Genomic DNA, 13,862 nt, shown 5'->3' with positions numbered 1-13,862 from the left:
TTTTGGAAATATATAGGTGCTTATGAGTACAGTCAGTTCTCATTATTCATATTAGTTATGTTTTATAAAGTCATGAATCCATGTCACATGCAGAATTACTCCTCTTTGAGCCCAGAAACCTTTGGCTATCTTCTACAGAGAAATGGGCAGCAGCTAAGAGAGGATAGGAAAAAAGACGTTTGTGTACCTTCAAAGAAGGGTTTTCTTTTTTTTATTATGTTAAGCTTCCTTCCATCCTATTCATTTTTTCTTCAGGGCAGGTGAGATGTGAGGCTCCCAATAACAAATTGGACAAATTTGCAGGAATACTGACTTACAGAGGGAAAAAATACCGCCTGGACCATGAAAAGCTGCTGCTCCGAGGCTGCATCATCAGGAATACAGATTGGTGTTATGGCTTGGTGGTTTATACTGGTATGTTTTCTGGGAGCCATAGCAAGGGCCCCCAGCTTGCTGGATCCCATTCATGACCAAATTGTGGGCACTTAGTTTTCAGGATGTGGATATAGCAGTCAGATATATATTAGAACATTATAGCTTTGAGATTAGATAGATAGATAGCTATGGATGGATGGATGCATGCATGCATGCATGGATGATGGATTTTAAAAATATATTTCTTATGAAAAAATGACATCTTTCCAAGCAAGGAATTGAGCTGCCAGCGTATAAGTTCTGTCTTTGTTAGAGGAAGGCTTTTTGTTTAAGATCATAAGGCACTCATGATTCCTTACAACCATATCTGGACACATAGAATTAACAATATGAAGGGGACTCTCCTTAAGAGTACCTGCTTGGAAAGCTAAATGAATATTACCCATAATACCTGCCACCCCAGTCTTAATTAGTGGCAGAAGAAAGGTCTCAGAACTGTTTGTCTCAATTGGCCATTTAAGTTTAATAGTAAAAGACTGGCTAATGATAACAATGCATCATAAAACCTTCAGAAGGAAAGGAATGTTTTAAACAGAACCATTTGTTCTGTGATGCAGTTTTAAGTTATTAGTTTTTTAAAAAATTTTTAAAAGTACTTTTTAAGTGAAAACAATGACCAAAAATCTGTCACAGAATTTTGAGACCCATTGAAACCAAGTTTAATGAGAAACCTGTGTCCTCTTTTGAAAGGTCAGCCTTGAATTGTTTAGGCAAAACACTTGAGTTGCTCATAACCTATTTCTGGTGTTCCATTTGCTGAAATTTGATAGTTCATGGTTAAGTTTTTTTTAGGGCAGAAATCAAGGGGTTTCTTTTACCTCTAAGGGAAGGGATCATCAGTTAAGCTTTTTAAGTACTTGCTAAAAAACTGGTTCGTTGGTTGCAACCATGGTTAGGATGGAAAAGCAGAGGGTAATTTGTAATTTTATAAGCTTCCTTACAAAGCCAACTTTTGTAATAAAAGCTATGTGTTGCATATAGAATGCTTTTGTGTAGTTATGTCTGTATCAATATTGAGTAAATGAGTTTGTTGTATCTAGGGTCTAGGAAAAATAAAAGATCTTAGAAGTAAAAAGAAAGAAAAAAAAAGAGTACCTGCTTGAGGATTACCCCTATGAAGAGAGAATTAACACAGTCGTCTTTAAGGAGGAGAATATAAAATGTAATGTAACTTTTCTCCTACCAGAGAAAAGACCCATATGGGTCACTAACAACAACCCTTCATGAGATGTCACTTAGAACTACAACCAATTATAATTAGTAAGGGATTTTCTTGGGTTATGATATGGTACAAGAAAATGGAGGAAGTCCTAGGCTACACCATTCCCTTGGTGACAATGGGCATTAATAACATCTGTCACAGTAGGAAGATGAGGACACAAGAGTTAGTATTGAGGAAGATTTACCAAAGTGGCTACTACTCAACCCAGGTTCCCAGAGCTCCCCTCTACTTCCTAAAGATCAGGGTCTAACTTAAATGAAAAATAGTGGGAATCCAGTCCTAGGAAGAAGTTTAAGAGTCTCAGGAAGCCCTGATAGAACTTACTTCATTGGTTCTTGAATTGTAGTGGCAGCTTCCAGGCTGCCTAGTTTCCAGAAGCAAAGGTTTAAAATAGACATTTCTTTTGCTGCACTTCAGCAGACACCTCCACACATTGCCACATGTTAAAAGCTCATTTTTCAACCAAAAGTTTTTTCCTAAAGCTACAGCAGTGAAGTTGCTAACACGAATTTAGTCAAGGTTTCCCTTTGACTCTTTTATATGGTAGGGAAAAACCTTTGGGGACTTTGGGAGGCTCAGAGCAGAGGAGAACTGATGCCACCTAAGACCAGTCTGAGGTATTCAGTGCAAAATTGGGTTGCTGTTCCTGCTAGCACAACGCCAAAATTTACAGATCTCCACTTTCTTCTTGAACCTGGGGTAGGATCAGTCTTTCTAAAGACCCTCAGAAGATATGATCCCTTGTAGTTTCTAGGCTCAGAGCCAAACTTCTCATGACTTCAAACTCTTCAAGGAAAGCTTAAGAGGAAAGAATGGCATAGTTTATGTGTGCATTCTCAGTGTTTGCCTGCATGTAAGGGCTTTTCCAGCTCCCCCATGTGTAAACATTGATGAAATTCTTTCATTAGAGTGCATGTAAGAATAACAATCAGAAGGTAAAAGGCTAGATAAATTGCTACTTGCAGTTTCTTCTAAGCCTCTTATGTTTTCTCTACAGCTGTATATCTCTGGTCAGTAATTTCCAACTCGAGTCCCAGTAGCCATTCAAAGCTCATTACTTCTACTTACCGTCTGCCCTGTCATGAGTAAACACAAGAGTCTTTCAGCCCCAGAGAAATCTCAGCTCCCCAGCTTCCACCTTAGAAGAGAGCACTGACATTTCTTCTTCCTTTCTTCTTTCCCAATTAGAAAATTTAAATATAGTCTGGTCCAGCAGTGTAATTACTTGGAAAGAAGGTGGGGATCTCTTTATCAGAAAATCCCTTCTCTAAGCTAAATAAACCACATGCTAATGAGAGAGAAGCTTGTGGCTCCTATTCTAACTTAACTCATCTATGAAAGACTAGATTTGTCTAAGGTATTGTAAGGAGAGGGACTAGCATTGGTGCATTTTACAGAAGTAATTGGGACTCTCCTTAGAAACAAGTTTTCCATCCTTTGAGTTATAGGCACGCACCATGAGCCTTTCTCTAGGGCTTATCATTGGCATTGGATAGAAGGTTAGATTATATGATCATAAAGGTATATTTCAATTCAGTTTTAAGCCTCTGTGCGGTGACTCTAAGAATTGACGTCTCCCCATTTCACTTAGGGCCTGACACCAAATTAATGCAGAACAGTGGAAAGTCTACCTTTAAACGAACACACTTAGACCATCTCATGAATGTCCTTGTGCTCTGGGTAAGTTAAAAGATTTTTTTTTTCTCTGTTTCTTTACAAATGGGCATCCTTCCTTCCTTCCAAAGGAGTAGCTGGCATTTTCAACTGGAATTTAATTGCTTGAAAGTCTCAAACAGTTTCAGAATATCACAGACTAATTTTGGAAGCAGAAAAGAACAGAGCCACTTTACAAAGAAGTCTGCAGTTAAACTTCCATTGTGGAAGATAGCTAAAATTTGTCTAAGAAGATTTTGTGATTTGATTAGCCATACTAAAATAGATCAATAACTCTGCTATAGAAATTAAAACGTATTTTTATTTACTTGTAAATCAAGTTTACTTATTACAACTTTAATAAAACCTCATTTAGACTGGTAGAACACCTTACTGAAACTAATGATTTCGCACTCTATTTCATTAAAAAATCCGTAAGGTCTATTGCAGGGAGAATAAGAGAGATCAAGTGGATTTTGTTCTGGTCTCCCCATTTGACAGTTACTATTTCAAAAAGAGCAGTTTCATATTTACCTGTTCTATAAGATTTCAGTTGGACAAACAGAGTTCTGATGCTAAGAAATGAAACTTGAAAAGCACTACAATAGACAATAAGCTTTGATAATAGAAGTTTAAACTGAAGACTAAATCAGTAAATTTAATTCCATGCTATCAGATACAAGTTACCTCTATTTATGTTAGATACAGATTAATTTCTTCACTTAACTTCTTTGCATAACTGAGCAGCTCCAGTGATGCCTATACTTAATTCCATAATTTTTATTTTTATTTTTATTCTGTTGTTTAGATTCTGAAAATTCAAAGATTACTTCCCTTTCTGCACACATCTCTTTAATATCTGAATTACAAATTGCCTTTTCTTCTTTATTTATGGTGAGAAATATCACAGTTCCTTTCCCTAAATCCTTTGGATTTAGTAAATGGGATTTTAGAACACTGGGAAAATTCATTCTGCTTTGAGACCAGAAACTAGTATCCACTATCTTTGTTTCTACCGTTATCTGCATAGCTTTCAGCAATTGAAACTAAGTGTCATTTCCTGGTTTCTTAATGGAGAACACAATCACAATTGAGAATTCAGGAAGGTAATATGCCTTCCACAATATGTTAGGCAGTAAGCTAGGTCATTTAGCTTGGGTGCTCTTTAAAGCAGGATGATTCCCATCTGCCTGAGAAGGTTCAACTATTTGTGAACTTGTTGAAGGACAGTTCATACTTGACATCTGTAGAGGAATTTTAACTTTTTAAGGATATTTTCACATCATTGACTAATTGCAGCCTCAATCCATCCAGGAGCATTAAGCAAACCAAGAAGTATTTTACCCATTTGACACATATGTAAATTGAGGCATAGAAAAGATACATGTCGTAAGTAAAGTCCCACAGAAAAATGATTACAAAGACAGGTCTATGGTTCATTAAGTATTTATTGAGAATCTATTATATTTCCAGCATGCAGATGTCATGAGAATCAACAAAAAAAATGTTGTGATAGACCTGGCCCCAGCCCTTAAGTGTTTAAATCCACTTTATTTGGGAGGGGGAGGGTGGTGGGGATGGGGCTGGGGCTGGCAGGCATCAAATATATGCCAGCTAATACATACATTATTTTATTTAACAATCATATCTATCCAACTAGGCATAACTTTTCAGAGTCAGTGCTATTTTTGCTATAGTTGCTATCTTCCTAGAAAGATAAGATAAAACACATCACAAGTCCTATTTAACATGGCAGATTGACCACATGTGAAGAAATTATGAAATTAAAAAGAAAATCCTAAAAACTTCCAAACATGGTAAAAAAAAAAAAAAAAAAAGGTCATATACAAGGGTCAGGAATCAGAATAACATTGGTCTTCTCAACAGAAACAGCAGAAGATAATGTCAGTGCCTTCAGAATTCTGCCGGAAAATTATCTACAGCCCATAATTCTAAATCCAAAGAAACTATCAATAAAATACAAGTGTAAAGAAATATCCACATGTGCACAACTCAAAAAATTTATTCCTGTATCCTTTGTTAAGAAACTTCTAGAATGAATACGCAAGAAAAACTAGAGAGTAGACCAAGAAAGAAGATATGGAAGCCAGGAGACAGAGGCTTCTATGCATGGGAGCAGTGGAAGGAAATCCTAGGATGATAGCTTAATAGTAGGCCTAGAGAACAATCTGTCCGGATTAGAGCAGAGGTATAGAGGGATCCATAGTAGGGGTCTCCAGAGAGAAAAGTCAACCAACGCTTTTCAGCAAACAAAATATTATTTTTTTATAGTCCTCTGGCAGGGATGGTAGAGAAGTTGAAGAAAATTTAATAATAGAGTCCTAGAAAACTAGACAGATGAAAAGCAAGTTGATTATCAATCCAGGGGGAAAAAAGTTTATACAGGAAAAGAGCTATAGTCATAGAATATTACTTTTCTCAGTAGTGAGCAACGCTTACAAAACCATAGTAATACAAATACTCTCTTTTGACTCTACCATACTTTTAAAAATAATTTTCTTAGATGAATGGGGAGGAGAATTGGGAGGAAGGTATAAGAGAAATAGGTCCTTCTCCACTATGGTAAGAAATCATGGTAGTTAGGAGCTAGCCACTTAAAGAGATGAGCATTCCATGTAAAGAAAAGAACATGAGCAGAGACTTAGGCAGGAAAGATAATGATATGTTTGAGGAATTGAGAGAAGGAAGTTTGGCTGGAGCATAGTAAGGAAGGAAAAGGAGAAAATGTGATAGAGAAGTAGAAGAAGAGGCCAGAAAACGCAGAGTTTTGTAAATCATGTTAAGACGTTTAGAAGATAGAGAAAAGGAGGTAGGCCATTCTATGTAAGAGGAAGGGCATGAGCAAAGGCACAGAAGCAAAAGAACATAAGGTGTATGATTGGTTGGTGAGTAGGACAGTTTTTATTTAAAAAGTAATGAGGTTTTTGCACTTATTGCAAACTATGAATGTCAGGTTTTAGACGGTAGCCGACTGAGAAATCAGAGAAACTGAGTCCAAGTTTAAAAAGTTTATTGTCCAGGGGCGAGGTTCCCGGGTCCAGGTGCTCAGGGTGCGGGCTGGGGAAGTTGTGCCCCCCTAGGGGCAGTGGGGCTAGATACAGGCTAGCTAGTGGAGGTGCTGATGATGCCTACGGGACCTCCTGTGGTAGGTTAGGAGTTTCGTGCGCGTTAGGGCTGGGGGCATAGCTACAGGCTGTGTGCAGTGAGGGTCCTTTGTCAGGGCAGGTCCTGATTGGCTGAGTTTGAACAGCTGTATGCCCGGATGTTCACAGGTTTTCATTCGGGTGGGGGCCTTCCTGCCAGAGGCTACCGCCCCAGGCCTTACAATGAACTATAATTAGGAGTAATATCTTAATATTATTTCATCAGTGGTAGCAAGTGTACCACACCAATGTTAGAGGTCAGTGATTGGGGGGTATGGGATATGAGATGTTTGGGATTTTCACTTCTTTTTTTTTTTGGAGCAATAAAAATGTTCTAAAACTGATTATAGTGATCAATTTATGATGATATTGCAAGCTATGGACTGTATTTGGATTGTATGATGTGTGAATATATCTTGTATACTTTGTATTATATGATATGTGAATATATCTCAATAAAATTGTATTAGAAAATTAGAAAAAAGTGAGATTTTTATATCTGTAGTATGGTTATATTAACATATGGAAAGCTGGGTGAAGATCATCTGGGAAGTCTACTGTTTTTGCAGCTTTACTGTAAGTCTAAAATTATTTCAAGACAAAAAGTAAGTAAAAAGTACATAAAAGGAAAGAAGAAAGAAGATGAAGAAGGAGGAGGAGAAATAGTGGTGGTAGTTGTAATCATGAGAGAGAAGGTTGGAAGGATAAATTGTGGTCAAATTGTGAAAGACCTTAACTGGCAGGCTAAGCCTTTTGAACTTTATCCAAAGGCAACTGAGATTCATTTTAGGTTTATGATCAAAGAACTGACAGAATGAAAGTGGTGTTTTAGGAAGATTAAAACATAGTAATATGCAGTGCAGATATTAAAAGGGAGATTCTAGAAGTGGAGAGAATGGAGAGAATGTCCACAAAACTGTTGTAATGATGCAGGTGTGAAATGATGACAAGCTAGACAGAGATGTGGATTTTAGAAATTAAGAGAATAAAATGACAAATCCTACAGATGTTTCAGAAGAAAGTCAGGCAATAGATTAGAAAAAGAGAATGAAGTAGGAAGAAAATAAGATGACTCCAAAGGTTTTAACTTCATATTATGCGATAACAGTGGTACTTTGACTTATTCAAATTTGATTTATTCATTTATTTAAAATATTTATTGAGCTTCTGCCAGGCACCAGTTGAGGCACTGGGAAACAATGATAATTCCCACTGTCATGGAGTTTAAAGTAAAGTAGAGAAGGCAGACATCAAACAACTAGCCAATAGCTATATAGGATAAATGCCTTGAAAGAAAAACAGGGTGGAAGTGAAAGCTCACCTTTGTAAGATTTCTATTGCCGCATAACAAATTATCACAAACCAGTGGCTTAAAACAACATCCATTTATTATCTCACAGGTGTGTAAGTTAAAAATCTGGGAGGTTGTGGCTGGATTCTTTGCTTAAGGGTCTCACAAGGTGGAGGCAGCAGATATGTAGTGTAAATGTTGGAGGCAGCTAAGCTGGCAGAGTAGTCCCTGCAAATTCCTATACTGGTGGGGTCATTTGTGCAGTCTTTCTTTCAGAAAGTATGGAATATTATCTGGAGTTCTGTGTTCACTTCAGAACATCCAGCTGAAGAAAGACATAGAAACTTACTGTTCAAGCCTAATAAAATGATTGTGAAGAAGTATAAAGGAAAACTAAACACTTTACAGCTCTGACATAAGATGATGAACCATCAGCAGACTCAAGATGTTAAGTGTTTGGAAGGCAGAGAATAAATGGATTATACTGATGAATAAAACAGAGTAGTGAAAGCTACAGGGGAAATGCATTCTTCTTTACAGAGCTCGAGTGGCTCCAAGCTTAGAGACAATATGCATTGAGAACTGGAGTAGGATATAAGGCAATAATCACAATAATTAATTTTAAAACGGGCCATAAAATAGTATGGCTAAAGATTGGCCCACTGTACCATCTTACTACTTCTATAGCACAGAACAAATATAGTTTCCTTCCAGCCCCAAAGAAGAGAACTGTTTTGTAAAGAAATTTAACAACCTGCCTGGTGAGAGCAAGGGCCTCTAATGCAGGTGTCAACACTTTTAGAGTAAAGTCATTTACTTTTTTTTTTTTCACATGGGCAGGCTCCCGGGAATCGAACCCGGGTCTCCAGCTCTGCAGGCAAGAATTCTTGCCACTGAGCCACCATTGCACCACCCACCATTTAATTTTAAATTTGAAAATCTCAGGTTTGCCTGTAAGCTTCTTGCGTTCTTTAAGGTGAAGCCTGTCAAATAACACATGCTGTGAACCTGCACAGAACTCATGGTCTGGTCTTGCCATTCAGAGGAATGGCATGCTGGAGAAACAAAATTAACCAAAGGAAATGAAGCCTATTTTTGCTACCTCTAGTGGACAAACTACTATTTTATTCATACAAAGTGGAGTAGAGGGAAACCAGTAGCACAAAAGAGGAAGACAGGATGAACAAATAGAATATCTGACACTGGAATAAACAGATAATTCAGGGAAGAGAAAAGAAAAGAACTTTGCAAAAGTTCTCATTATTATTCTCAGAGAGAAGAAATTGTATCCCTGAATGCTAAAAAAAAACAACAACAGGAAACTCAAAATGCAATCTAAGAACAACAGAAAAGAATTATTGGAAAATAAATATGGGGTTGCTGAAATTAAAAGCCAATAAAAGAGCTGAATTAAAAACTCAAAGATCTATCCCAGGACATAAAATAAAAAGACAAAGAGTGGGTGGGCCACGGTGGCTCAGCAGGCAAGAATGCTTGCCTGCCATACTAGAGGACCTGGGTTCAATTCCCGCTGCCTGCCCATATAAAAAATAAATAAATAAATAAATAAATAAATAAATAAAGACAAAGAGTTAAGAAAATATCAGAGAAGTATTTATTTATTTATTATTTTTTTAAATACCTAAAAACACGTAACTAATGCAAACATTCCTATTTTGATCATTCCGTTCTACATATATAATCAGTAATTCACAATATCATCACATAGTTGCATATTCATCATTGTGATCATTTCTGGGAACATTTGCATCTATTCAGAAAAAGAAATAAAATGAAAAAAAAAAATTCATACATACCATACCCTTTACCCCCCCTTTCATTGATCACTAGCATTTCAAACTAAATTTATTTTAACATTTGTTCCCCCTATTATTTATTTTTTTTCCATATGTTCTACTCGTCTGTTGACAGGGTAGATAAAAGGAACATTAGACACAAGGTTTTCACAATCACACAGTCACATTGTGAAAGCTACATCATTATACAATCATCATCAAGAAACATGGCTACTGGAACACAGCTCTACTCTTTCAGGCAGTTCCCTCCAACCTCTCCATTACATTGAATAACAAGGTGATATTTACTTAATGCGTAAGAATAACCTCCAGGATAACGTCTCAACTCTGTTTGGAGTCTCTCAGCCATTGACACTTTGTCTCATTTCACTCTTCCCCCTTTTGGTCCAGAAGGTTTTCTCAATCCCTTGATGCTGAGTCTCAGCTCATTCTAGGATTTCTGTCCCACCTTGCCAGGAAGGTCCACACCCCTGGGAGTCATGTCCCACGTAGACAGGGGGAGGGTGGTGAGATTGCTAGTTGTGTTGGCTGGAGAGAGAGGCCACATCTGAGCAACAAAGAGGCAGAGAAGTACTTTTTAAATAGAAGACCAAACCAGAAGGCCCCAAATCCATCCACCAGCAGTATCAGAAAGAGAAAATGTAGGAGGCAGCATTGTCAAAAAAAATAATAGGAGAATATTTTGTAGAATAGAGATAGGGTGTGAGTTTCAGATTCAAAGCATCATGATATGTTAGGAATCCAGGGGGGCAGACAGGACTCTCAACATTTTCATGGGACAAGAATAAGATTTCAGAAACAAAGAGAGACTCAGATTGGAATCAGACTTCTCACCAGCACCACAGGATCCTAGAAATCAATGGGACAATACATTTAATATTAGTGAAAATTATTTTCACTAATAGAAGTGAAATACCCAAGAAGTCCATACCCAAACAAACTAAAAATAAAGCGAGATAGCAAACTCATTTCTACCTTCGGGCTTTTACACTTCCTGGCAACACTTTCTCCCAGGTCTTTGTATGTCTTGCTTCTTTTTATCATTCAGTGTCATCTCTTCAGAGAAGTCTTCTAAGCTGCTGTATCTAAAGTAGCCATCCCCAAACCACCAGGGTCCTCTTTATTCCATTAACTTATTTTCCCCACAGCATTCATCCCTATTTAATTGTATTTGTACATTTCTGAACTTGTTTATTGTATACTTCTCTCCATAAGATTATAAACCCTCTGATGGAAGAACATTGTCTTTTTTCATCACGGTATCCCCAGTCCCCAGAAGTTTGCCTGATATATGATAGACGTTCCATTATTTGTTGAGAGAATGAGTAAATGAATGACTGTTTTAGAAACCACATCATGGGCCTTTAGGGTAGAAATTATGTCATATTCATCTCTATATTCCTGAGAGAGCCTTTCACAAAATAGTGCTGAGCAAATATCTTTTGAATGATTAAGTGTTCTTGAATTAACTAGGTTCTTGCCAGCTCAGCAATTTTGTTTGTGTGGCATTTTTGTCAGGACATTGCCAGTGTAGTCAGGTGTAATAAGCCCTCATTTCTTGAAGTAAGCTGAAGCAGAAACCCTTCCTGACTGAAACACTTTGTTTCTGGAAATGTTTTGTGACAGCTGATTTCACATGTCAGTCTGGCTAGGTTATGGTGCCTAGTTATTTGGTCAAGTAAGCACTGGCCTGATTGTTACTGGAAGGGTATTTTGTTTATTTAAATCATTACTCAAAATTGATTGCCATCTATACCGATTATATCCACAATCCACAAAAGAGATCACTGAGAAGTCTCATCCAGTCAGCTGAAGACCTTAAAGGCAGAACTGAGGATTTCAGCAATTAGAAAGAAGAATTTCTATTCTATTTCAGTCAGCCAGCTTTTCCTGGGGAATTCATCAAAACCTTCATTAGATAAGTAAAAAAAATATGGATTGAAAAATAAATAATGGGGGGACAAAGAGTAAAATAAATTGGGTAGATTGAAATAGTAGTGAGAAGGAGGGGTAAAGATTATGGTACGTTATGAGTGTTTTCTTTTTTGTTTTTATTTTTCTGGAGCAATGCAAGTATTCTAAAAAGTTATCATGGTGATGAATATCCAACAATGTGATGATATTGTGAGCCATTGATTGTACACTATGTAGGGAATGTATGTGTGTGAAGATCTATCAATAAAAATATTTTTAAAAAACTGTTGTTTCCAATTTGTAGCCTCCCCTACAGAATTTGGACCTGCCAATCCCCATGGTTGTGTAAACCAATTCCTATAATATATCTCTTAATGTGTACATTGTATTTGTTCTGTTTCTCTGGAGAACCCTGACTAATACATATTTCTGAGGGAAAAATCTTCTAGATACAGGAACCACATTTAAGAGCTGCTTCCTGGTCAACCCACAGCTGTTCTGGGAGTTTGAGTCCCTCCCTCTCCCCAGTGCTAGAGCTCACAGTGGCAAAGTTTTCTGAACCCTGGTTTGAAAACTGTTAGTGTATTTATGGGTTAGAAAAGCAGAATGAGAATTACATCATCAACATGGTGACGTAAGGCATACCCTGGAAAAATCTACTCTTAGAATCAGCAAATAAAAGGACAAATCCCACTTGCTTCAAACTCTGGAGGAAAATAGACACTGAAGAAGAACTTTGCAAATCTGAATCAAAGAAAAAGAAAAATAATCTTCAAGAACAGGTAGGAAATTTCTGTTTTAGACCCACCAGTCTGTACCCATCCTCCTCACTCAGTCCCATGCAGCATGGGAGTTGCACAGAGGCATCACGGTCCTGGACACTCCTTCTGCCATGGATGCAGACTATGGAGTCACTCATAGTAGTGAGTTAGAACCCCCTGTGTATCCAGGCACAGAGACACAAGTCCACAGAGATCCAGGGTAGAACACAAGCCACTGAGTCATGCTGCATGCTGCATACAAAAGGACACACAGGGTGAAGAGAGCATGCAAAACCATAGCAGAACTGTTGTCAAGAGGTGTGCACTCAATCCAGTTTCTACTGCTGGACTACCTAAACATAAAATGGACTTCTGAATTGACCTACCTTTGTGGATTGACCCCATCATGCTGCTTAGGTCAAGATATCCTAATGGGGGAGAAACTGGAGGCAGAAAAGCCCCACAGGAAAAAAAAAGTTGGGAGGAGGGAGAAACAGTTCTGCTTTAAGACAGGATGGATCCCAGAACTGAAAAAATATATAAAGGAGATGGGACACTAAATGAGGGAGAGAATTTAAACAAATCATAGGAGCTGGGGAGAAAATTCTGTATAGAACAGAATGGATCAAGATTCCAAGAGAAGGAACCAGAGAAAAGGAATCTTTCTCCTGGAGGTGAAACAATTGCACAAAAAGTGCAATCCTCAAAATTGTATTGCATATCCAGAGCAAGAATCAGATGAAGAAGAGCTGAGAAAATCTGAACACTTAAACATGGGCTACTCTAAAAGGTCCAAAATAAGTTGGACCAAGTGTCAAAGAAGAGCCTTAACACAAAGCCAATCAACATTAAAACCCTAGAAAAGAGGGTGGAACTGACCTTCAGGTTAATGCATCAAGATAACAAGATGCCAAGACATCAGCAAAAAATTACAAGTTATACTAAGAAACAGAAAGATATGGGTCAGTCAGGGGAACAAATTAAATCTTCAAGAGGTGACACAAAATTTGGAACAACTAATAAAAGAAGTTCAAACAAAGCTCCTAAATAAATTCAAGGAGGTGAAAAAAACATGCATAAAGACAGAAAGGACATGAAGACAATATGTGAGCATAAGAAGAATTTGAAAGTAAAAAAGTAACATAACAGAAATTAAGGGGATGAAAGGCAAAATAGTAAATATTGAAAATACACAAGAGGGCAGTCCAAGATGGCAGCATAGTTAGGTGTGGAATTTAGTTTTGTCCTCCAGAGCAGCTAGTAAATAGTAAGGATCTATATGGAACAGCTGTTGGGAGGACATGAGTGACTGTCCACCAGATTGTACACCAATCTGGAATGGGTGAAATGGCTGAGATCCCACACAGAACTGTAAATCCTCAAGTCACAGGGTCAGCACCCCTCCCCAGTGGGCATGGTAGGCTGGTTCCCTGAGGGGAAAGGGAACAGACTTTATTGGTAGCAAGGAGTTAGCTCAACCAAGCTCCAATTGCAGAATTAATTAACAAATTCTGACTGCTGAAAACAGCCCAGGATAGGAAAATTCCTATCCTGGAGTAAGCACTAAAGGAACCAGGAGTTTTCACCCCAGCAGAGAAGGTGTAG

General features: G+C 37.7%; 2 protein-coding genes across 10 annotated transcripts in view; one reads left to right on the top strand and one right to left on the bottom strand.

Moving 5' to 3' along the window:
- SIT1 (signaling threshold regulating transmembrane adaptor 1) overlaps positions 1-13,862 on the bottom strand; it is a 256,827-nt gene that overhangs the window by 48,998 nt on the left and 193,967 nt on the right. The window lies entirely within an intron of this gene.
- Positions 1-13,862, top strand: part of LOC143673367 (phospholipid-transporting ATPase FetA-like) — a 169,498-nt gene that overhangs the window by 99,440 nt on the left and 56,196 nt on the right. For all 9 annotated transcript variants that reach the window (XM_077147777.1, XM_077147776.1, XM_077147778.1 and 6 more), the window contains 2 exons: positions 256-414; positions 3,249-3,337. In XM_077147777.1, coding sequence (XP_077003892.1) covers positions 256-414; positions 3,249-3,337 — 248 coding nt within the window. The remainder of the gene's footprint in view (positions 1-255; positions 415-3,248; positions 3,338-13,862) is intronic.

This window comes from Tamandua tetradactyla, chromosome 2 (genome assembly GCF_023851605.1).
Source record: "Tamandua tetradactyla isolate mTamTet1 chromosome 2, mTamTet1.pri, whole genome shotgun sequence".
Taxonomy (NCBI): Eukaryota; Metazoa; Chordata; class Mammalia; order Pilosa; family Myrmecophagidae; genus Tamandua; species Tamandua tetradactyla.
This window is presented reverse-complemented; position numbering and strand designations above follow the sequence as displayed.